General features: G+C 35.4%; 1 protein-coding gene across 1 annotated transcript in view; it reads left to right on the top strand.

Moving 5' to 3' along the window:
• Positions 1 to 26,772, top strand: part of RAD23B (RAD23 homolog B, nucleotide excision repair protein) — a 101,768-nt gene that overhangs the window by 24,480 nt on the left and 50,516 nt on the right. Inside the window, exons 2-4 of the mRNA XM_069090631.1 lie at positions 10,913 to 10,994; positions 21,448 to 21,527; positions 25,672 to 25,946. Of these exons, the coding sequence (XP_068946732.1) occupies positions 10,913 to 10,994; positions 21,448 to 21,527; positions 25,672 to 25,946 (437 nt within the window). The remainder of the gene's footprint in view (positions 1 to 10,912; positions 10,995 to 21,447; positions 21,528 to 25,671; positions 25,947 to 26,772) is intronic.

Genomic DNA, 26,772 nt, shown 5'->3' with positions numbered 1-26,772 from the left:
AAAAAAATGTACTTTTTAAAGGCATGAAGGATTTAAAAGCATTTGTCACTAGAAAGTGATTTGTTAAATTAACTCAGTCACTTAATAAAAAAAGAACAAAAAATGTAAAAGTAAGTCAAATGTGTAAGGTAGGCTATGTTCATGGTCAGTTTCCTCTTATTATATACAAGAAAGTATCAGAAATCTTACCATGACATTGGAGTATCTAAATGACTTGAGTTAGTAGAAGGATGTCTCATTCTTCCTTAAATATTGTTTCCAAAGAAGAAGAAAAAATCTCTACTTTCAGCTAAAAAATTTCTGTGACCTTTTAAAATTGATATAGGAAAACAATCAGTTGTAGGAGTTACTGCTCTTCATACAAGAGAATATCTATCTATAGTTGCTATTTAGGAACCAAAAGTTAGAATAACCACAAGAGGAAATGCTCCACGGAATATATTTTACAAGTCTGTTTAGATTTGTGGTATTATTTCTCTTTGCTAATTGATAATTTACCAAAGCTTTTATAAAAAGTTCCTTTTTATTTCTGTTTAGATTGACAGGCTATAGGCTCCTTATTTCCTAATAGCTTTCAATTCAAATCCTTAAGGAACTCAGGAGATGGAAGTCTAAAACAGAAACTAAGAAGTAAAAGAAATTTATGTTCTTGTAATTATACATATATTAATTCCCATTAGAAAAATTAATTTTGTTTTGAAATCATGGAATTCACAAAATAATAGAGCTGCCTATTGCCTATACAGTGCTATGTTATCATCAAGTCAACATTATTTTATATGGAAATGAGGACTTCACGGTTATTCCAAAAAGTCAGCTTAGACATAAAAACAAAATAACCTCTCCAGATTACTATATGCTTTTTAGCAGGTAAAGGACAATTGGTTGGCTCTAGAATTGAGTAAGAAGAAAACGTAGACCTAGGTCACATTTTAAAAATCATTTAGTACTTCCAGTGATTCTAAACTGCTTGTCAAAAGCCCATCTTGTAATTTTTTCCCATATGTAAAAGAGAATATAAAAAAGAATATTATATGTGAAATCACAAATTTCTAATATGTACTGCTTGTCAATACATAATAAACTCAGCATACTTTCAGAGCAGTCTAGCTCATCTGTTTCCTTCTAATTTCTGTTTTTGTCTGTTCATTTTAAAAATACTTAATAACCTTTCTTTTAAAAGTCCATCATTTTTTAACACCAGTTGTTGAGTGATCCTATAAGGCTATGAGTCATTGAATACCATGATTCCTAAAAACATCAGAATTGCAGATGAATCAGATGGCAATAGTAGGGCATGACTGGCCTAGTTAGGCTGCATGACTGAATGGAACAAGTGCTTAACTTGCAATCAGTGTTTGTATCTTGACTCTAATCACTGTGACAAGTCATTTAGGATCTCAGAACCTCAGTTTGGTTATCTTAAAAGGAAAATCATAGTTGTCTTCCAAGCTTTTATGTATAAGATAGATCTTTTTGGATCCAAGGAGCAGACCTTTGTTAAAAGGTAGATTTAGACTTGATGTGAGGATACATTTCTTAACAAAAAAGCTATTCAAACTTTGAATGGGTAGCCTCTGAATGTAGTAAAACTCCATTTTTTGACCACTTTGTGAGTATTTCAATAAGGAAAAGCTTTATAAAAGAAATCAGATACTCATGATTGGAAAAGGAGTTGATTTGTTTAAGAGTAAAGTATTGCAGCCTTAGTACTATAGTGGTATCTACAAAATTAATGGTATTAAAGTGACCAATCCATTTATTTTATATTCTATTAAGTTTTTACCAAAAAAAAAAAAAAAACCAGCAAAAATTGTACAGCTTGGGAGGGCAGGTAAGGATTATTCTCTACTGAGAGAGATCACACTATTTTATCCAGATAAGATGACAGGATCCCATCAAAGACAAAGGCTAGTATTTTGTAAGTGATTCTTTCAGGACCTGTGTAAGGAAGTTGACTTTAACATTATTGATTTGAATGTGCTATTTTTGTAGCATTATCTCTACTTGGAGATATTGATGGTCTTTTCCATATCTTTGCTTTTGTTGACACTAAGATATGACCCATTAACGCTATTTAATTTATTTTAAGCCTAATTTGCTAGCCAACATTAACTAATATAAAGATAGGTTTAACCACCCCTCCCATATTGCTATTGTTGATCTACCCTCACAGAGTATCATGAATGCAGCATTAGATAATTATTCTAATTCAGATTGCATTTAGTTACTTTTACAGTTAAATTCATGGGGTCCAGTATTAAAAAAAAAATCAGTACTTCTATCATTTTAATGACATCAAATGTGGGTCAGGTTTCTTGGGCCTTTAGAAGGCCTGGGAAGGATTAAAGGGAAAAATAGATTAGGTTTGTTCAGAACTAATAAACTTTTAGACCTATACTTTATCTAATTTAATCCAATGCAGTCAAATAAATGCTTACAAACTGAGCTGAGAGATTAAATAACTAGCTAAAACAGAACCCAGGTATCCTAATTCTTCGTCCATTGTTCTTTACATTGTGCCTCATGGCATCATCAGATTGTTCGGAGTAAATTTATTAGTTTTTCACAGAATCTCTGATATAGGACTGTTACCATTTTACAGATGGGCAAATTAAATCTCCTGGGAAAATCACTTAAAATACAAAAATATAGAATCTTGACTTTGGAATGGATCTCTAGTTCATTTTGTATTTGAACAAGAGCTTTTATCTCTGTCATGTACCTGACAAGTGTTCATCCAGACTTCACTTGGAAAACTATTGTGATAGCCAAATAATACCTCATTTAGTAGCCTATTTTACTTTTAAAGAGCTCCAATTCTCAAGAAGTTTTTCCTTTCATAGGGCTTTAAAAAGAATTCCAGGGGCTAACCTAAAAAATTCTGACTCCTCTTCCACTGGAAAGTTCTTTAAAAACTTGATGGCAACTCTTGCATTATTGTTATGGTTTCATCGACAGGCTAGGCATACTTAGTTTTTCAATCAGTATTACCATATAATGACTTTCAACCCATTTACTATCCTGACTGTTCTTCTGGATGGAGTTCATCTTGTCAAGCAAGATCTTTCATAAAATACAGGCTACAAATGTAATGTACAAAAGGACTGTCACCTCCCTTAGTGAAATCAAAAAAGTGGAGTAGACAACAAAAGGAAACTATTTTGGATCTCATTTTAAAAGGGGGATCTGGTTTCTCAAGAAGAAATGAGGGAAACCTAAGAGAGTATTTGTCACAGAATTAAAGAAAAATCAAACATACTCTGAAATATACACTGTTTTTTCAGAGACCCCTTTCTAAAGAGAGGATTAGTAGGAATCCAGGTATGGATATTCTGTAGAGGAAGTCTGCCAAGAGGGGATGGTAAGCTCTCAAGAATGAAATTATGAAAACACAAGAACAAATGGTTTTGATGAAGAAGTAGAAGTGGGGGGGATTGGGGAGATGTGGGTGAAGAGGTAGGGGGCAATTCTCTAAAGAGACCAGTGTGGCTGCAGAAGAAACTCCGTGAGTGATTCAGCCTTTAAACAAAAATGTATCAAAGGTGGAAGCAAGTGCAGGGAACTTGAGAATAAGGATAAGTGTCTTCAGGATTGATAAACCCCAATGATCTGAGGTTGGCGATAGAAGCTAAGGGAAGCAAAAGGAGTTCTATAGTTAATGTTGGGATGAGAAGAGGTTCAAAAAATTTGGTATCCCTGCTGCTTAGAGTGGGTGAGATGATGATGAAGGTGAGAAGGCTAATCTATTCAACTCTTATTTTACTCTTGTTTCTCTTCAAAGGATGATCTCTAGACTGGGAAGGATAGAACAAAAATGCCTAATAGGTAGTTGAAACCCCAGATAAGTGAGGAGATGGCAGGAGAGCACCTTTAATGAGTTCAAGTCACTGGGCCCAAATAAACTTCAGCCTGGGCTTCCAAAAGAACTGACAGGTGATTGTTGAGCCCTGGTGATCCTTTAAAGAGCTGGGAGTATGGGGAATGTTCCATAGGACTGGAGAAAGGCAGATGTTACCCAGTTTAAAAAAATAAATGATAGAGTCTGCAAACTTCCAAGGCCAAGTGAGTTCAGTTTCTGTTCATGGAAAAATTCTAGGACATACTAAATAGAGGATTTTGTGAGCATGTAGAAGAGAAAGTAGTGATCACCAAAAAATAACATGGCGTTATCAAGGACATGCTTATGTCATTTTCTTTTTTGACTGGGTAACCAGACTAGTAGATTAGGGAGTTGCTGAACATCTTTAAACTAAAATTTTGATAGACAATTTGACAGAATTTTTAATGCTTATCCTTCAGGAGAAGATGGAAGAGAAATGGGTTAGGTAATAGTACAGTTAGGTAGATTAGGAACAAGTGGAATGGAATGACCAAACCCCAAATATTAGTCATCAATAGGACTATATCAGTATGGATGACGTTCTCTAATGGAGTACCTATTAGGGAAAAATGTCTGCACCTCTGTTCAAAAATACATTTCAAAATATGAGATAAGACTGTGTGGTCTGATCCTTTGGACTGTAAGAGGGATATATGGGGGCTAACACAGCAAGTCTATGTAATCCAGACAGAAAGTCTAGCGCTACCCTAAGTTATGTGGAGGGAGTCATGGATTCCAGAAAGAAGGTGAGAGTCTTGTACTGTGTCCTGCTCGGCCCATAGATGGTTTTTGCCCACTGTGTACATTTTTTGGTGCTGTGTTTTGGGGAAGACATAGACAATCTCAAACACATCCTGAAGAGGGGTAACCTGTATAATATGAGGACTAGAAGCTATATCATATGAGGATCCACAGAATAATTTAGTCTGAAAAAGAGAAAAGGATAGGGAGAGAAGGGATATCATTAGTCTTCAAGTAAGTATTTGAAAGGCTGGCATATAGAATAGAGAATAGCCCTTTTCTGCTTGCTTCCAAAGGGCAGAGCTAGGAGGAATGGGTGGAAGTTAGGGAGAACCATATTTAGGACATAAGGAAAAGCCTCCTAATAATTGTTGAAAAAAGTAATGTACTATCTTAGGAAATGCACTGGGTTCCCATTCACTGGAGGTCTTCAAAAACTTGTTGAGCATATTGTAGAAAACATTCTTGTTCTGGTTTGGGTTGAACTAAATGGTTTCTGAGAACACTTCTTTCTAGCACTTAGTTTCTGTGATTCTGTTTAACCTATTGCTGTGTGTTACTACATTTAACTCTTTGAGTTTCAATTTTCTCATCTGTAAATGAGAGGGCTAGTCTAGAGTTTGAGCTCTTTCCAGCTCTGCCTTCATTTTGCTTTGATACTTTTTTTTTGCCTGTGTGTCACACTTTTTGTTTGAATTTGACCATCAAAACTGATGTGTTTTATTTATATGAACTATTATCTATCCATACCTCCTTCTTGTACTTTTTTTTTTTTTTAAGCAATCAGGGTTAAGTAACTTGCTCAAGGTTACACGGCCAGTTATTTCTGGGTGTGGTGTTGAGTATCTGAGCCCGGATTTTGATCCAGGTCATCCCAACACTGGAGCCAGTGCTCTTACTCGCTGAGCCACCTGGCCGCCCCTAAGCTCTTGGGGTTAAGTAACTTGCTCAAGGTTACACGGTCAGGTGTTTCTGGGTGGGTGCTAAGTGTCTGAGCCCGGATTCGATCTCCAGGTCTTCTCAACACTGGAGCTGGTGCTCTTACTCGCTGTGCTACCTGACCGCCCCCTTCTTGTACTTTTGAAGCTGGCTGAATGGTTATTGTGTGTCTTCTTAGCTCACTGGTTATGAGAATATGCTGTAGCCTAGGTCCATGCTTTGAACTGGCTTGGGACTGTGAGATTTTCTTTGTCTCTCTCTATTTTCCCCTTGTGGTGATAGACCTTACCTTGAAGTGCTGCAGAGCTGTCCTCAGATATTCCAGACACTGATAACACAGATGACAGAGGAGTATGTCTAAAAGAAAGCAAATTAGCAATCATTAATTAAGCTTATAATATATGTTCGACATATTTTAGTCCATTAAAGACCCAAACAACTAGAAGAGAGATTTAAATTTTCAAATCTAAATTTAAAATTTCAATTTAAATTTTGTTTTCTTAGTCAATGAACAGTTTATCACTGAGTAATTCTGTATTAAAAAACCCCGAGTCTCTGCCTTAAAATTCCTCCTGTATTTGAGATTATATCTTATCACTCCACTTCCCTGCCATCTTTTTTTTCCTCCTTTCCCTGTTATTCCCTTCTTTTTCAATTCCTTATCCTTTTCTCTGTAGCATTTTGCCTCAGCATTTGACAAATTATGATTAGAATGCTGCATATAGTTTTTAATAATATCTTTGATAACTTAGCATTTTTGCAACAGGAATAACAAATACCTTCAAAGCATATTCTTCAGTTAGTTGGTTTACATGGTGTTTCATGACATAGTTTGAGCCATTGAGCACCAATTCTCTGTCCTCCCACTTTCTTTTATATCCTTTGCCTTCAGGCTACTTACTGTACAATTTGTTCTTTCTACATATCTCATTCTTATTTTTTGGGGGGTCCTTAAACACTTTCGGTTCCACTGCTTACCCTTCCAATTTCCATTCAGTAAAACACTACCATAGCTTTAAGCTTGCCAGATGAAGCATAGTAAAAGGAAACTTCACCTTTGTAGAGAAAGAAAGGTGTTAATTTATTATATATGATTCAGTAAACAGTTGACCTAGTAACCAGTCAACCAAAACATTACAAAAACCACATAAAAAATGTCTAATAGCTCTTGGAAATGTAGTAAGGAATTTTGCTGCATGCATTTTATATAGCCTGGAGAATTTTTATACAATTCTTAGGCTTTTTATACAATTAATAATGTGGCAGTTTTCTTTTTAAATTTAAGGGGCTTGACATACCTAGAAAATCCTGTAAACAATACTAATAATCAATTATGATTTTAGATATTGGATATAATTTTGCCAGTGACTTCCATTCACCATTTAATTTCTAAAGCATAGTCTGTATAGCAGTCTCAACTTTCCTATTCACTTTTCAGTAACTTGTCATGTGATTTTTCACCTCCCATTTACCCTCTATATGTCCTATATCTTCATAGTTGTTTGCATGCAGTCTCTCTCATTAGAAGGTGAGTTATTTGAATTCAGGGAACCCTGTTTTTTGCTTTCTTTGTATCCTCAGGGCTTAGTACAAATTAATTGAAAGATAATTATTAATTTTAAATTTCTATGTAAATGACAGTTGTTATTTGGAGAGATGCCATGGTTTTGTGGAAATGGATGTGGTCTTGAAATCAGGAGAGACCTGAGCTAGCATCTTGGCATGAGAAACCTGCTACTTATATGAGCAAGTCACTTAAATGTCACTTTCCTAATCTGTTAAATGACTGTAAAAGCATTTACTTTTAGCCAGGGTTGTTGGTGTGAAAAAGTTCATTCCAAACATTGACATCATTGTTAATTACTTATTGATTATTTTTACCTGAATTTCCTATAGGTTATTCAGATTTTAAAAGTGAGGAAACCAGTTAGACTCCAACTTTGCCTAAATCTTACCCCTTCCATTATCTGTAACCAAAGAATGACCAAGTCCTTCCTGTCAGCTCTACCTCCACAGTAAAAACCATCCCCATTTTTCTGTTACCATTGCCGCTAATCTAGTTCAAGTCTTCATAAATCATGGACTGTTTAGTAGTCTCTTAACTGGTTTCTTTCCATTAATTATTTCTCTACTGTAATCAATTCTGTATATTGCTGCCAGAATAATCTTGAAACACAGCAGTTCTACTATGACACCCTTGGTCAATGCCTCTTGAATCAAGTCCATACACTTCAGCATGGCATTTGATAGCCTTAGTTAAGGTGGCCCTAACCTACTTAATGTACCTTATTTGTTCCTCCTTAGAACATCCTTTTTTCTGCTTGTCAACCATTCTCCTGTGGAGTCTACTTTGCCTCCTTCTCTTTTCCTCTCACATCTAACCACTGATCGAGTCTTCTCAATTCTTTAGCTATATTATCTCTCACCTGTCTTGTCTCTGATACTGCCATTTTTCAGACCCTTATCACCACCTGGAATATTATAAAACCCCATTTAACTAGTCTCTTTACCACCATTTCTCTAATCTGTCCTTACAGCATGGCCAAAGTATAATCATACTACTCTCTTGTTCAGACTTCAACTGCGATTCTTCAACTGCCTACTTGATAAAATAAAATGTTTCACTATACAATTGATTCTAGCGTAATTTCTTTCTAGCAACTCCTTTTTACATATTTCATTTTAGTGCAGATGAACTGTTAACTGTTCCCTGTTCTCATTTCTGCCTGTGTGCATTTTCTCAAGCAGTTTCTTAAATCTGGAGAGCCAGTGTAACTCAGGGGGAAAAGTGCTAGATTTATAGTTAGAGAACCTGAATTTAAAGTCCATCTCTGCCACTTAGTGCCTGTATGATTTTGGGTAAGTCAGTTAACTTTTCTGGTCCTCAGGTTCCTTACCTGTAAATGATAAAATTGGACTAGGTGGCCTTAGAGTTGACTTCTAGTTCTATATCTAATCCTTTGTGATTATAATCCTTTGTGATTAGGGATCTATCTTCCACCACTCTACTTGTTGAAATCCTTCCCTTCCTGTAGGGTCCTGCACTTTATTCCTGGAAAAAGTAATGGGGAACGAGTATTGTGAAGACCCAATATATACCAGAAGTTTTTCATCTTGTGGTAGGTGGTGAGAGTGAATATTGTGGGAAAGACCCAAAACAGACTAGAAAGCAATGTGGTTGAATTCAGTCTAGCATTCCATAGCTGAACTGTACAAACACAGCTTGCTTTTGGTTTCTTATTCTAGAAAGGGGGTATTCAGAGACACTAGAGAATATAACACGGTTTTTTTTTTTAATATATAACATGTAAGCTTCTATAACTTTTGGATCTCTCCTACCCCTCATGCTTCCCTTTTTTGACCTAGATATCCTAATTATCTCATAATTACTTGTAATTATTTGTATATGTGTGTCACCCCTGTATTAGATTGGAAGATATTTGAAGGGTTTTTCATCTACCTTATTCCCAGTGGTTGTCATAATGCCTTCTACTTAATAAAGCTTCATGGTCTTATATTCCCTGGTGCTTTAGAGCACCACTTTCTAAAAATAAGAAACCAAAAGCGAGCTATGCTTTTACAGTTCAGCTATGGAATGCTAGACTGGATCCAACCACATTGCCTTCTAATCTGTTTTGGGTCTTTTCCCTAATATTCACTCTCACCCTACCACAATATGAAGAACTACTGAGGTATCTTACAGCCTGATATTGAAATCTCTCTCTCTCTCTCTCTCTCTCTCTCTCTCTCACACACACACACACACACACACACACACACATACACACATACACCTATATTTTTTGAGAGTGTGTTAGATTTCAGGAACAAAGTGAGAGGCAGTATGGGGTCTGTGTAACAGGGGAGTCAGAGCCCTGGTCCAGCTTCTGATGTTTTGCAACCTATAAGACTGTAGTGAAGTAAGCCTTCACTTAGCCTTCCTGGGCCTCAGTCTTCTAAACTGTAAAACGAGGAGGTTGGACTAGATAACCTCCGAAGTCTCTTCTAACTGATCCCCTCCACTGCCAAATCTCTTGTGTATATAGGCCCTCTCCCTACTTTTACAAATACTTAAAAAAAAACCGTGAAGGAATATTTGCAGATATTAATGTAGGCAGCAGTGTTTCAAAATGGCATTACTTATTCCCAGCCCTATAACATTCCAGCCTTTTCATTTTAATTGAAATATGTATGCCCCGGCCAACTTTCTGTTCATACCCCTACTGCACCTAGTACTGAGTGTTTAAAAGGTATCAAATACTTTGCTTGTTAAATGGAATAAAGTATTACAGAGCTGTTTATCCTATTGATGTGATAATCAGAAAATATTTTCATGAGTAATTTTTGTTTGTTAGGTGTTTGACATATCTTAGTTTCATGCTACGTATGTATGACTTAGAGCAGAGGTGTCAAAAACGTAGACCATATAGCACACCTGAGGGCTTCTTGAACCAGATTAAAATGCAATTGGGAAGTATCTAATAAAACAGATAATATTACATTTTAAAACTAAGTATTCAATCTTTGGGGATCCCATTTCTATTTGATCTTGACACTACTGGCTTAGAGTAAAAAATGATGGCTTCAGATTACAGAACCTAATACTAGATTTTACTAAAGATGGATAGTGTAACTCTAGTCAGCTCCTTTTCCTCCAAAATGATAATGATCATATCTCAAAAGGTGGTTGTTAGAAGTGAATAAAGTTTTGGATTTTTTTTTTTTAATGAAGATCCACCTTCTCTCCCTCCAACCTTCCCTTCATCTCTAATATGGCTATAATAATGTTTTCTCCTGCTTATAATGTATAGTCAAAAAAATTCACACTGGCACATAAGTCCTCTGAAATTGTGGTTGATCATTGTATTGATGAAAATGGATTGTCCCTGTTATCCTTTTGTTAATCATAAATTGTTCTTGTGAATGAGGTTTGGAAAACACAAAATCCTTTTATGTCCCCTTTTATTCTGGAGAACATAATACTGTTTGTTCTGTCACTACAGAAAGACTGAACATATTTAGGAGAAGATATAAGGTTAATAACTTGGGTTTAGGCTTTGGTCAAAAATAAAGAGTCTTGTACATCAAACCTGAAATGCATTGCTTTTAGACTTGATTTAGGAAGTTTTAGGAATCAGCAGAATGGTTGGCAAGGAAACATTTTGCCTTTAAGTATGCTATGTAATTAGAAAATAATATGACTTTTCCATAAAACCACTTCAAAAATTCAGTCCCCTGTTAGATTATGAAAAATGAAATTAAGTCAATGTTTGTATCTTATCTGATACCACAATTCTATACTTAGTTTGGGGTGGATGCAAGGAAATTAACTGTTTGTTTTTCCTCTAGGTTAAAGCACTGAAAGAGAAGATTGAATCTGAAAAGGGAAAGGATGCCTTTCCAGTAGCAGGCCAAAAATTAATTTATGCAGGTAATTAATTACATTTTATGAATTACTGATTAAAACAGCAACAGTCTACAAGTTGTCTACACTGAGAATGTTTATCCTTAAGATAGTCCTCTCCATAAGAATTGGCACTTAGAAATAATAGTTTTAATGTCAAAAGGCAATACTTTTACAAGTGGATATGCTTTACTAGGGTTCAGTGTGCAATTTAGATAGAAACTATGAAACATCACTCATAACATCTAATCCCTGCTGGATTACACAGTTTTGGAATGCATGCCTTTTAGGATTTCTTAACTCCCTTTAAGAAGGCCTTTTCCTGTTATTTGCCACTGACATATTAGAGCTTTAATTTTAATTTGATTTACTTCCTTTTTCTCTTATTCCTGTCTTCTGTCCTTTTACCTGGTTGATACTTTGGAAAATAACGATTTAACATTTTAAGGATGGCAAAGTATATAGCATGTCTCCAAAGCCTTACTGCAGTTGGGGCATCCTTTCTGTCTCTTAATCATTATTATGCCATACTCTTTGGAATTTGAGACTTGGTTTATTGAAAGGATTGAATGTCCCTCAGATGAACTGTAGGCTACACTTCCAAATTTCTTGAATTCCCCTAGGGTAGGCTCCCACTTCTGGTTTTCCGTTGCTGTAGGGAAACAAGGACATTTTTTTTTTTTTCAGAATCTGGTAAGGGCATGTAACATGAGCCTTGGTGGAGAAATGGTGATGATATAAAGGGAGGGTTGCACTAAGAGAAGTACAAGACCAAATTGTTTTCTCCTTTTTGCTCTCCTTTTTGTATCCCTTCTGTTCTTTTTAGCTTTATGGTTCCTTGCCATGAGACCCTCTGTCTTGTCTGTTGAGTAAGAACTTTTGAAATTAACAAAATCAATAAATAAGCCTTTGATAAAATAATAAAACTGTTAACTTTAAAATTGGCCTGAACATACCATAGTACTTGTAGCCAGATAAAAATTTTGCAGACTTGTTATGAATTGCCTAAATATTTCATATACCCATATATGGCCTTTGGGGGGAAAATCCTGGTGTTGACTAACTTTTAGGATGAAAAATTTTCCATTTCTTTTTTTAAAGCTTATTTATAAATAAATACGAGAGAGCTCAGGACATTTTTTTAAAATAGCAAAAAACAGCAGCCTGTTTATTGTTGCATGTCACACTTAAATTCAGGTTGCCTTAACTTACTTGGTTGACCCTCTTATCTACTGGTACACTCAATTCTAATAGGGAACACTAAGAAGACTCTTGTATAATTGTGCTTTAATGTATTTTGTATACCCTTCCCCTAGCCTTCAGGGGCAAGTGAAATGTTATGCCTAGTTCCCTTCTTGCTGGCCTTTGTGAGGATAGGTCTTAAACATCTGCAGACCCTGCCCAGTTCAACTAACAAACTTTAATAGTAAAATTATTTTTTATATTTAATATACCTTTCAGTAAGTTATACTTATAATTTCCCTTACCTGTATGATTTTTTCTTTCAAAGAACTTTTACTATAGAGATGTAGCCTATATTTAGGATCAGCCTATATTCTGTTTGTGTGTTTTGTTTTTTTTTTTTTTTTAGAAATTCTAAACCTGTGCTTTCATTAGGGTAAGAAATTTCTCTCAGTATGAAAATCCTCTCTGCCAATCAGTGTTTGGCAGCTGCTGTGCAGCTTTCTCTTACAGAATTACACAGGGCACTTGAATAGCCCCTTGCTACATGAGTCAGAGGTGGTAATTGAACCTGGCTCTTCCTGACTTCGAGGCTAGTTCTCCTTCCTGTACTACTCTCCTGCTCACATTCCATCATATCTTGCATTTTGTCTTTCTCTGTTTCCACCAAATCACTTTAATTTAAAAAAAATATATTACCTTATCCCTAAAACAATATGTATAACAGGTAGACATATATACATGTGGAGAAAACTGAGGTGTAGAAAGTTAAGGTAGTATCTTGCATTTTGTCTTTCTCTTTGTTTCCACCAAATCATTTTAAATTTTTTTTGGGGGGGGTCCTTTGGAGGGCAATTGGGGTTAAGTTATTTGCCCAAGGTTACACGGCTAGTTTTTTGTGTTTGTGGGTGTGTTAAGTGTCTGAGGCCAGAACCGAACTCGGGTCCTCCGACTCCAGGGCCGGAGCTCTTACTCACTCTGCCATCTAGCTGCCCCAAATCACTTTAATTTTTAAAAAATATTACCTTATCCCTAAAACAAGTATGTATAACAGGTAGACATATATGCATGTGGAGAAAACTGAGGTGTAGAAAGCTAAGTAACTTGCACATCTTACATGCCTAGCTAGCCCATATTTGGAACTAGCAACCAGTTCTGAGAGGTAGCAGCATGACATAATAGATAGCATTTGGATAGCATTCAGGAGAATTTGATTTTATTTGATTCTTACCTTAGCAACTTAATATTTGTTTAAGAGTGAACAAGACACCTTACTTATACTAGCTATAAAATGGAGAAAATGTAATTACCGATTTCACAAAGTGATTATGAAGAAATTAATATATAAACCTTGAAGGTGTACTGTATAGTTATTTTTCTTGTATTTCCAATTCTTTTTCCTGTCCTTTACACCTAATAGTGTCTGTAAAATTATCTGTGCTATACATGAGTACATATATAACTTGAGGTAAGAGTGCTTTGAGTTTTATCATTACTGATTTTATCTATTTTAAATGACTTTAAGCATGTTGCTTATAGCAATCTTTATGTTTTTGATCGCTTGCTGAACTCTGAGGTCATTGTAATTAAAGATCTTATACTTGAAATATGACAGACATTTTGAAGTACTTATTTTTTAAAGTTGCAATGATAAATTCAGATCCAGTCTCATTCTGAAGACAGGTTTTTATGCAAACAGCTGACTTTTATTGCTTAGATCTTTTATTTCAGTTCCAAGAATTTGAATTTTTAGTTTGTTGTATCTTCTACCATTGCAAGTTTGAAGATGTCTCTTTAAAATTGATGATTTTCTTATCCTATTATTATACCCGTTTTAGTGGAACACTAAAATTTGCTGATTGATTTTGAAGATATTTGAAACAAATACATAATTTGGATTTTGAGCTAAATAGTGGATTCATTGGCATATATGCAGTAATACTGTCTGTACCTTTCTAATATTGAAGGCAAACCTTTTGAAGTCTAAAAAATAATACATTGTCCATTTAAGATAAAATATGGAATCCAAGTGAAGATCTGGAGAATTTTTTTAAATAATAAAAATGGAGGGTTTTTGAAGTATTATAAACTTTAATGGCTACTAAAATAAATTGGCATTTGATATAACTTAAAGAATTTTGTAAATCTTAGGGTTTTTTTGTTTTCTTTTTAGCATATTTCCCTTCCAGACATAGCCCTAAAAGGTTAAGTGTATATGCCCCAGATGTGCCTAATTTTTTCTAATAACCTCCTCTAATCTCCTCATTTGTGAATCTGTTGATAGTTCTGTTTTGTATCTTTTCAAAGTATGGTCTATAACATGAAGTCTTTTTAAAAAATTATTCTGTAGGTACTCTTTGAAAAATTTAGGTGATCTCTTAGGTTCCCTAAGATTTTCAGCACATGTCATTCAGTCCATCCGTGCTTTTGATGGGGTTTTTATAGATATCACTCCTATATTTGGCTTTTTGAAACAAATCAACTTTTTCAGTCCTTCCATATGAAAATTATAGTTCAAAGGATACTTCATTTATACATCTCATGAATCTGTTATAAATATGCAGCTTGAATTACTTAATTTTTTCCTCTTTTTTTTTTTTTTAAACTTTAGACATATATGCTAAATTACTTTCAAAGGTTGTTAGGGGCCCCAAAAGGCCATTTGGTTCAGACTTCTAAACAAGAAGGGCACCCAGAATTTGATTTTCCAGGCTTCATTTTAAAAACCTCCAGTGGAGCAAGACCTCTTATCACTCCACTTTAAGATACATTAACAGGAATTAAATTTAAATTAAACCTAAATCTGCCTTTTTGTGACTTTTGTTCATTGTTTTTAGTTCTGCCACTGATCTCAGAATAAATTTCACCCCATTCTTTGAGAACCTTTCAAAGAACAATTATTATATCCTCTACCTCGACTTTTAGGCTTTTCTTTGTCAGACATAACATCCCCATTCTTTCAGTTTACCCTCATTTAAGAGGGGAATTCTTGTTTAAGTGTAGATTGAACTAGATGACTTCCGAAGGCCCTTTCTTAGTTTCTCTGATTTATATGCAAAATATAGTTTCTTCCTTGGAAGAAAGAGGGCAAAGAAAGTTGCACCTTGGAAGTAGAGGGCCATTCCAGTAGACTAGAGAAATAGCAATAATAAGGGTAGTAGTAGAATAGGAAAAGCAGTTCAACTTAATTCTTCTTTTACCTTCTGCCATTAAGGCTTGGGGAGAATCTTCCTCTACTTGTAAAGATTCATCTACCATTTTTTCTTAGGAAGTGATAGATGTTCATTTCAGAAAAAACATTAGCTTTTCCTAGGTGGGAAGAAAGAGAATCTTTGTCAGTATTACCTTTGACCATTGCACTGGGCACATTTCTTCTGTGTTTTGGGATGTGTTGGACAACTTAAAAGGTTGTTTTCTTCAGTAAAAGTTGCATTTAGTATTGTGTATTACTCTAGTTCATTTGGCATTTGCCTGAAGCTCTAATGTATCACAGAATATTTTTATTCACATTGTTGAGTGAATGAAAGAACAAGAGTAAATTAATTTTTAAGATATATTGTCAATTCCTCTATTTGGGATAGTTTAATGGCCAATTTTAATTTATTTTTGGATTTATGTGACTTGAACAGTATGACTGAAATTTTAAGATATTTATAAAGTTTTGTTTTAGCTGTCTGTTTCAATTTTGTATTCTTAAGACCATCTGAGGGGCGGCCAGGTGGCACAGTAAGTAAGAGTGCCAGCCCCAGAGTCAGGAGACCTGGGATTGGTTCCAGCCTCAGATACTTAGCACCCACACAAAATAACTGGCCCTGTAACCTTGAGCAAGTTACTTAACCCCAATTGCTTAAAAAAAAAGACCATCTTAACCAAACTATCAGGAAGCAATAAAGTCAATAACTTTTATTTCATTTCTTTTCCCTCTTTACACTGTTAATAACAATAACAATAAGATCCTGTTTTTAATAAACTTTTTTAACAGAAATGCTAAATCAAATTATATGCTAAATCAAAGTGGTGAAGAGTATAGATTCTTCTGGAAAGGACCTTAAAGTTTTTCTAGGTAATTTCTTTCATTTTATCTTTGAAGAATTCTCCCTCTGTCCTAACTCTTATTATAAAAATTAAACTTGTTCCTGTTTTGTAATTGTTAAAATAGAAAATAAAATAGTTAAATGTCTTTAAGCAAGTAAGGAATTTATTTCGCAAGTTTTGGCAAGTCATAGGGTTTTAGGTTTATTGCTTACTTTAAAAAAACCATTTGTAAAGTGCTAAATCCTAAGTAAAAATCCTTAAATTGGTATCTAGCTCATTGGCTAGAGTTCACCATAAGAAATTACTGAAATTACTGGATGAAATTACTGAAAAATTCATTATTTTTTTTAAATGTGATTTTTATAGCTTTTAAAAAAAGTTAAAAAATAAATACTGATTAAGCCAGAACAAGCAAGTATAATAAAATAATTAAAGAAAAAGCTTTGGCTTGTCTTAAAAGCATACAATCAGGAAATTAGATAGTACTGCTTTTAAATTAGATGCTACTTTTATGCTGTTATAATCTTTCCTAAAACCAACATTTTTATCGTTAAGAATTTCTGTCAGTATGTTAGTTTGCCTCTACTCTGTCATAGTCTTTAATTTGGTTTCATTGATTCAACTTGTATCTTCCCAAATGGCCATTGCATTGTAGGAAATAACATAAGAATTAGTTTGTAGACTTAACAGAAATTTAGGGCTAGACGGGTCCTTAAAGATAATTAGATCTTATTGGATATAATAAACCATTATGCAGATTACTGAAAGGATGATAATACTAAGTATGAATTTTGACTAATTTGCTTATATGTCCTCTTCCATCTCTGAGCTTCTATAAAGTTACAGAATCTTGTTGAGCCCCATCATTTTGTAGGTAAGGCAACTAAGACCCAGAGAAGTTTTGAGAAGCCCAAGTTTATAAGATAGTAAATGGTTTAGTCAAGTTTTGAACCCAAGACTTCTGATCCCAAATCCAGTACTCTGTACATCTTCCTGGGTGCTATTCTGATATCAATCAAAAGCTAAAACTTAAAAATTAAAAACAGACAAACAAAACCATAGAGGATGCCACCAATACATTGCTTAGATCCCTGATAAGAGGTTTTATAGCTATTATATTGCTAACTGGGTACTTAAATATATTTGAATCTGAAGTTTATAAATGGTTTCTAATTTGACCTGCTTTTCATGTTAGGCTAATTTAAACTAAAATTTGTTTTAAAAGAAATTTTTGACACAGTGCTCTGCCAACTTTGAGGTATACATACGGTAACCATAGATTTGTGAGAGAGAAGGACCTAGTCCTCATCTTGTTTAACTTTATAGAGAAGGAAACTGAGCCAAGAGAAGTTAGCTAGTTTGCCTAAGTTCCCAGAGGCAGTAAATGGCAAAGCTAGGATTCAGACTTGGGTCCTCCATCTCCAAATTCCATATTCTATACCATAATGCCTCTCATGAAGTGTTTTTTTTTTCTTTTTATGATTTTAAACTTGAAAATACCTTTTTGTTTTAGCCAGTAATTGATGTTTCCCCAAATAACCAGACTTTGTAGTAAGCATTTTTCATTCAGATTATTTAATTTTTCTTCATCCTGATGAGGTTTTGTTTAAAATAATAGTGCCCTGTGTGAAAAGGAGAGCATTTAGGTCATTTCAGTTTTGTATACCTTAGGGGCATTGATCATTCATAGTTTCTGATCTGGTGTTCAGAGTACAAATTAAGAGCCTACATTTGCATGTGGGTGACAAGTGTTAGGGATATAGCCCCATGAAGAAAGCCAAATTAATTTGTACTAACAATAATTATTTCTTTGCATTGCAGAAAGAAATTACATCAGGTTATCAGTGAAACACAAATAATCTAATTTATTTTAATATTAAAATTGGAATGTATTTTGTAGAAAATGGGGGAGGTTGAGTATAATAAGGCTGGCTACTGTATCAGCAAGCACCCCAGCGTCCCCAGGGTGGCAGCCAACACAGGTTCTTAGATCTGCTTTGTTAAAGGAAAGCAACTCAAAATGGGTTAACAAGGTTACTTTAATCAGTCAAATATGTATCGGTTACCTAGTTCAGGGGAAAAAGGTCAGCACCCTGAACTTCAGAACATACAGACAGAATTAATTATCAAGACAGAGAAACAGATCAAGTAGACAGGTTTCCAAACTGTCCAACTATTACATCCATACCAAATCAACATCTGGGTTTTTCAAAGATGGGGGGGGGGGCTCTCAACAAGGGCTTCCAAGAGTCTCATCTGATCAAATCACAGAACACTTCTCAAAGTGAGCCCCAAAGCAAAGCCTCACATCAGGGATTATATAGCCTTCTCCTGGGTCAGAGAAGGAACCACCCTCTTGACCCACTGCCCAATCACACAGCATCAAGGTGTGGGCATTCCTGAAAACCAAGCCTCCTGCCACAGGCTCCATGTGACCACATTCAGCCTATTAGGAGGCAGAGTATATTTTCAAATCAAGGTTCTCAGAGTCTCTGAAGCCTATCAGAGGGCCTAAGGGCAGGGAAGATCTTTAAATTTGCATTTCCATTACAGCCACTCTGTTGCCAATAATCTTATGTAGTAAGGTAAAAAATAGCCCATAGTTTTAGCTAAAACCATTTTGCTTGGCACTGTAGATACTTCAGTTTGAGGTGTTGTCTGTCCTTGTTGCAGCCTATCCCTTCAGGATATCCTCTGTAAAACATACAATGCCAATTTTCTGTGTATTTTTTTTTTTAATTTTCAGTTTTCAACGTTCATTGCCACAAGGCCTTAATAATAATTATAATAATAATAATGGTTTTAAATTAACTCTCCTGGATCTATTTTCCAGGTCAGCTGTTTTCCAATGAGATATTTCACATTGCCTTCAAAAGTGGGTACTTCTAACCAACCTTCCCCCCCCCCCCCCCCCCCCCCCCCCATCTGCTCTCCCATCTAGCATCCCCCCTCCTATCCCCTTTCTCTCCTGCAGGGTAAGCTATCCAATTTAGTGTGTATGTTATTCACTCCTTAAGCCAAATTCAATGAGAGTAAGGTTGAACCCATTCCCTCTTGGCTTCCTTTTCTTCCCCTCCATTGTAACAGTTTCTCTTGCCTCTTTTATATGAGATAATTTATACTGTTCTGTCTCTCCCTATCTCCTTTCATCATATTTCTCTCTCACCTCTTAATTTTATTTTTTAGATATCATCCCTTCCTAATCAACTGATCCTGTGCCCTCTCTGTATACATGTACACATATACACAGTCACATATGTATTTATACATACACATACCCTCCTACATAAACATATATGTATGTATACATATATATACACACATATATTCCCTTCAACTATCATCATACTGAGAAAAATCTCTTGAGTATTAATCATTGTTTTTCCATGTAGGAATGTAAATAGTTCGACTTATGTCGAATAGTTCCTTATGATTTCTTTTCCACGTTTACCTTTTCATGCTTCTCTTGTTTCTTGTATTTGAATGTCATATTTTCTATTAAACTCCGGTTTTTTTCATCAAGAATGCTTGAAAGTCCTCTATTTCATTGAATGACAATATTTTCCCCTGAAGCATTATACTCAGTTTTGCTGGGTAGGTGAGTCTTGGTTTTAATCCTAGCTCCTTTGACCTCCCCAATATCATATTCCAAGCCCTTTCATCCCTTAATGTAGAAGCTGCTAGATCCTGTGTTATCCTGATTGTGTTTCCACAATAGCAAAATTGTTCCTTCGTAGCTGCTTGTAATATATTCTCCTTGACCTGGGAACTCTGGAATTTGGCTATGCTATTCCTAGTTTTCTTTTGGGGATCTTTTTCAAGAGGTGGTTGGTAGATTCTTTCAACCTCTATTTTGCCCTCTGGTTCTAAAATATCAGGACAGTTTTCCTTGAAAAGTTCTTAAAGGATGATTTCTAGGTTCTTTTTTTTTGATCGTGGCTTTCAGGTAGTCCAATAATTTTTAAATTATCTCTCCTGGATCTGTTTTCCAGGTCAGTGGTTTTTCCAGTGAGATATTTCACATTGCTTTCTATTCTATTATTTGTTTGGAACTGTTTTGTAGTATCTTGATTTCTCATAAAGTCATTAGATTCCATTTGCTCTAGTGTAATTATGAAGGAATTAATCTCTTCAGTGATCTTTTGAAATTCCTTTTCCATCTGTCAAATTTGGTTTTTTAAGGTGTTCTTCTCCTCATTTGGCTTTTTGGGTCTCTTTTGCCATTTGAAGTAGTCTATTTTTCAAGGTGTTATTTTCTTCAATCAAGTTGTTGACTCGTTTTTCATGATTTTTTTTGCATCATTTTCTTTTTTCCTCCACTTCTCTTACTTGATTTTCAAAATCTTTCTTGAGCTCCTTCGTGGCCTGTAATCAGTTCATATTTTTCTTGGAAGCTTTTGGTGCAGGAGTTCTGACTTCATCGTGTCCCTCCCATTCAATGCTTTGATCCTTTTTGGTACCCAAAAAAGGAATCTTAAGGTTTGATACTCTGCTTGCTTTGCTTCCTCATGTTGCCAGTCAATTACTTGACTTTTGAGCTCTTTGCCACGACAGAAGTCTTTTCCAGAGAGGAGAGCTTTGTCCCAAATTGCTGGGGGTTTTGCAGCTGCCGGAGATATTAGTTGGCTGCCCTCCCTGCAGCCCCCTCAAGCCCTGGCCCCATGACCAACACACCCCAGGACCTCTACCCAAGACAGTGATCCAGATCCAAGCAGGTTAAAGCAAGAGCGATTACCCTCTGAAGCATTTGTCCCCCTAAGATCTGCAGACCAGGAGCTCTGGAGGCTCCCCGGTCACCCTGGGCTGTAGCCATCGAAACTCCACCACCTCTCAAGGTAGGGGGGAGGGGGTGAAGCATCATGGACCACACCCTTTTTTTTCCAACAGAGTTCCCAACTGACTTTTTACTTGCTGTTTGGCATTTATGGGTTGAGGAATCTGGAAACCACCACAACTGCTGGTGAGTCACTTTCCTGAAGTCTGCTCCTGCCTTTTGCTGGTTGGGGCTGCCCCCTGTATATTTTCTTAAATGAGGTGTTAGGTGCTATTTGGATTCCCTCCGAGTTCCACAGCCCAGCCTAAAATTTAAATGTTTGAGGCTATTGGGTATCATTCGTGTAGGCGAATTTTTAAAGATTTTTCAGTCAGTTGTGCTTGTATTGTATATGCCTCTTTAATCATTTGGGCTAATCTGCTTAGTCAACTCTAAGACAAATTTCTAAGGTAAACTATTTACTTCATCGAATTTCTTTTAATCCACTAGGCAAAATCCTTAACGATGATACTGCTCTCAAAGAATACAAAATTGATGAGAAGAACTTTGTGGTGGTTATGGTGACAAAAGTAAGTTTTGACCTATTATTTTGTGTGAATATGCCACATGTGTATATGACACTAACCTAAATTCTTCATTACGTATAAGTGAACTCAATAAAGCCATAGTAGATATGTCACAGATTATAAAGGAGTAATGATACAGTTAATAATTTTGCATATTTACAGTTAGTGTTACTGCCTTGGCAAGTCTTCTGAGGTCATGGGTTTTGCTGAAGTAGAGGAATTTGCTGTATAGCCATGAAAAGGGTAAGCTTATTAAAATTGGGGCAGGTGTGCTTTATTTTGAAATTATCAGGCCACATTAAAGAATCACCTTAAATCATTTAATTGTCTCACTAATTCTAAAAGACACAAAGCTTAACTTTCGCTAGTTAGTGAGAATAACAACAAAACAAATTGCATCAGAAATGGAAAATAAAAGATAGTAGACAAAAGAAATTAATAAATAGGATATTGAAGTCTTAGATGAGAATTATTTATGATTTAATGGAATTAACTTAAAGGAAGGAATACATTCGTTTAAAGAAACCCTTTCCACGAAACAGAGGTCCTCCAGCATTTCTCCTGTCTCATGGATTAACAAAAAATAGGACTTATATAAGTATGGAAGTATTGTTTATATGATTTATTTGAAGAAAATAAGTCTCCAAAGCATTGGCAGACACTTTAATCAAGAAGAATAAAAGAGGGATGGAGATCCTGCGTAAAAGAAAATGACTGTTTAAGGGACAAGAAATAGGTTAAAATTTCAGATTATTTTACAGAATAGTCATCAGAGTTTAAGCTGTAAAATCTGTCATTGAAAAATTATATTAGAAAGTAACATCAGTTTTGAGTGCAGTGTAGTATTTCCATGTAACGTAATTTATAATTATGGATCGAATTCAGTACCATATTAACAAATTGATTTTGTGTACATGACCATTAAATAATATTAAGTTTTATGAAAAGAAAGTATGTTGTGTCACAAAATCCTTAGGTGAGAGTAACTTTTTTTTTTATGTCCTAAGTTACTTTTTTCGTTTCCACAAATAATTTTTTAAGACCAACTATGTGCCAAGTGTGCCGTGCTAGGCTGCTTTGAGACACAAAGTTTAAGACAGTCTCTGCCATCATAATAATTTAATTTAGTAGGATGTTGGGTTTTCCCTTCCATGCCTCATCTGTCTGGAATTCAGGTATCTGCAACTTCACTCACCTGTATGACATCTCCAACTGAAATAAACACAAAATCCCTATTAATATCCAGATATGTGGCAAAACAAAAACAAAAATTGCTCACTAAAAACTTTGTTCATAAGAGAGAAGATACTTTTTATTCTTAGTTTACATGCATGTATAAAAGTTAGTCATGTGGTTTTCAAAACAACCAATTAGAAAGGAAAAGAATTGCTGCCAGCAGCAGAGGAATTTAGAGCTGAAGCTACACCTCAAGGAAAGGGATTGGGCAGGGAGAGGGAGTAAAGAGGGAGTGAGAAGGAAATCTGGACCTGTGGTTTAAAAGGAAACTACCTCCTCCACTCGTGCAAGTTATCCAACTCATCTGTAACTCATAGGCTTAAAACATTAATAAGTAACTTGCCTTGATCAGAAAGCCATCACATGTCAGAGGCAACACGTGGAGAACCTCCAAGTGTTCCTCACTCCAGGACTGGGGGATGAAGGTGCATATCTGACTTTTTAGGACTGTGTGACTTGGGGTGACACATGAGTTCTGCATGTATAAAATGAGGGGATTGGATGCCTTTGAGGTCACTTCCAGTTTTAGATCTACCTGTGATCTTAAAATACCTTCCAGCTAGAAGTCTATGGTCCTGTAGTCTTTTCTCTGCTGTGCATGAAAGAACTGATCAAAAAGTTCAATGTCTAGAAGATAATTTAATGCAGAAGCTAACTGTTTTGTATTAGAGTAATTAATGTGCACAGTACTAATTCAAGTTGTCAAGAAATAGTTAATTTATATTCATTATACTGTTTAAGAATACATTGAAATACATATGAAATGAATTTAGGAAGATTCAGCATGAAAAATCTGAATTATGGTGCTTCAAAGAAAGGACTCAGCCATCTAGAATAATTGACTGTCAGAAGGATTCTAGATGTGGTCACGATTTTAGTGTATTAAGATTTTACTATGTGTGAAGTTACTGTGTTGGATAGTTGGGTAGTTATCAAGAAATTGTTTTAAGGAGGTCAATTCATTAAGCATTTGAGCATCAAATTAATAGATTAATAGGCAAAGAAAAATAGTGCCGATTCTACATGTATTTACATTTTGCTGGGGAGTGGGCGATAATATGTATACTGTGAAATATATACAGAGTAAATCCAAACTAATTTGGGGTAAGTAGGGACTTCGGGAGGCAGGATATATTCATAAAGACTTTCTGGGAGAGCTAATATTTAAGCTGTGTTTTGGAGAAAGCTAATGATGATTTGATGAGAGGAAGTTGAAGAGAAAAATCATTCCTAGCATGGAAGACAGTTTGTGCAAAGGCACACAGGTAGGAAAGGGAACATCATATAAATGTTATTTTTCCATAAATTTCCAGTACAGTTGAGCCTGAGAAATAGTATGCAGGTTTGTTTTCCCCTCCAGACATAGCTGCGATTCTTTCCCTGCTCTTAGGCTAATAACTTTACAGTATTGATCAAAACGTTTAGTTACCTTTGGCCTTTAAGGACCTTGAGAGCTATGCATATTCCTGGTCCTTATTGTAGGGTAGAACTTTGTCATTGTTTTATTCCTTTCTCCACTTTCCTTGATACCTTCTGATTTGCTCTTCAGAAAAATGCTAATTATTTGAAGAACAAATGTGCTTTATATTATAAGCATGATTATTTGAGACTTTTATCTTGATAAGCCAACTATAAATTTGTTTTTAATGATACATTTGGTATGTTAAAGCTATTAAACACCCCCCCAAGCCTGCAACCCGTTCCTCATCATGGTACTGAGTCACTCTTTACTTTTGAAAGTTATATAGCAGTGGAGTGCAGCTGTGGCAAATTTCATCAGTTTAGAACTAGACTACCAGTGAAGATCACTATGTTATTCCAGAGTTTGGGATGGTAACGACAGGTAGAGGGAACATGATAGCAATGTAATCTGGGGTCTCAGAGTATTGAATTAAACATATTCTGTGCCACACATCAAAAGGATATGTAAAACCTATTAGTTTGCAGCAAATATTAGTGTTTTTTCCTTCTTGAAACAGTGATAATGTAGGATAATTAGCGAGCTTATAAATAGCATTTATTTATGTTTAGATTTTAAAAGGGTAGAATGGCATTGTGGAAGAATTGATTTAAAGGCTTCTTTCTAACAACTAGTTATGTGATATGAGCAAGGCACTTGACTCCTCAGTACTTCCATGTAACTCTGTAACAGTGGAAATTACAGAGATTATACATTCTGTGTGGGGTTTGAGGGGTAGTCTAGGAGGTTTTCCACAACAGTTGGTCCCTGCTACTAAAGAAATGCCAAGCATGAAGGCTTAATCCTTGTCCATAAGTTGGGTGCATATGGTTTAAATAAAAACCAAGTCATTAATTTTTTTTCCTACAGAAACTTTTGTTTTGATATAATCTTAATATTTTCAAATTAGGTGATGTAGGATTTTTAGAAGCATATATTATACAATTTAAAGCAGTGATTTAACTTGTTGGGTTTTTTAAATAATTTGGTAACTTATCAGAACTAAATGACTTTTTTTAATGAAGGTTCACTGAAGCAGTATGCTATAGACATGGAAACTTTAATGCAAATCAGTTTGAGTAAATGTCTGTGCTGTTCATATATGTTCATATACTCCTTGTATGTTAACCTTCAGTGAAATAAATAGACTGTTTTGACACCTCATCTAGATGATATTGCTGGTGTTTTCATTATCCAAAATTAGAGTGGTCTTTCAGTGGGATCCCAAAAGGGTAGAGGTTAACTTGTGTTTTGTCCAATTATACACAAACTTATTTCACATTCCTTGGAGGACTAAAACTAATGTTAAAGTTAAAGTTTAAAGTACGCTGGAAGTTACTTGTTGTGCGATGCTTTTCTAAGTAAAGTGGTAGTTCTTGTAGCAGTATGGTATAATGGGGAAAACAGTGTCTATTTTTGCTTTAATATTTGATTTTGTTTTTATCCATTTAGCCCAAAGCAGCAGCTACTTCAACACCATCACCAGCTACAACTCAACAATCAAATCCTGCTACCACTACTACAGTTAGTTCATCTACAGCAGCATCTGTGGCTCAAGCCCCAACTCCTTCCCCTGCCTTGGCTCCCACCCCTACACCTACATCTGTCACGCCAACACCAGCTGCAGCAGCTTGTGAACCTGTACCTACTAGTGCTCCCAAGGAAGAGAAACCAGCAGAGAAGCCAGTAGAAGTTCCTGTTGGTATTAGCCCAACATCTTCTGACAGGTATGATCACCTTCTAAGAACTTGTAGATCAAAACTCTTCTCCATAAGGAAGCTTATTTTCACATCTAATTTCAATTCTAATTTGTTAATATGTTGGAACTAAACAGTATATTAGAGCTTGATTCACTAAGTAGGATTAAACATAACCATAGTAGCAGGACAGAGTAATTATGTAATTGTATTGGTAATATGTAAACTGTATTAGTAATATGTAGTTTGTTTTATTACATCTTCACCAGAACTTTTGAGAACATTCGATCTTTTTTTTTTTTTGAGGAGGGAAGTTGTTTTTTATTTTTTATTTTTTTTTTAATGCTTTATTAACTTCTGATTTACATCGTTCGTTTCCGCCAGATTTTGAGTTACAAATTTTCTCCCCGTTTTTCCCCCACCCATCCCCCCAAAACAGTAGTCCCACAGGATATCCCCACCTCTGATCTGCTCTCTCCCATATTTTCTCCTATACCCGTTTCAACTTTTCCAGTAGGGCATGGTGGATCTCTATATTTCCCAATTACATGTAAAACAATATTGATAATAGTATATATATATTTAAACATTTGATTTTAAAACTTTGAATTCCAGATTCATTCCCTTCCTCCCTTATCACCCACCCTTACTGGGAAGATAAGCAGTTCAGTATAGGTTGTACATGTGTGGCTAATGCAAAACAATAACATAGCAGATATATTGTAAAAGACTGACTATATTTCCCTCCCTCCTATCCCACATCCCACTTGTTCTATTCTCTACTTTGATCCTGTCCCTTTTCAAAAGTGGGTGCTTCCAACTTCCCTCCCCCCCAGCCTGCCCTCCCTTCCCCCCC

The sequence above is a fragment of the Petaurus breviceps genome, unplaced genomic scaffold (genome assembly GCF_028583685.1).
Source record: "Petaurus breviceps papuanus isolate PSGF00001 unplaced genomic scaffold, PetGlider_PUasm1.0 187, whole genome shotgun sequence".
NCBI lineage: Eukaryota > Metazoa > Chordata > Mammalia > Diprotodontia > Petauridae > Petaurus > Petaurus breviceps.
Note: the sequence above shows the minus strand (reverse complement) of the source record. Positions and strands in the feature narration are given on the sequence as shown.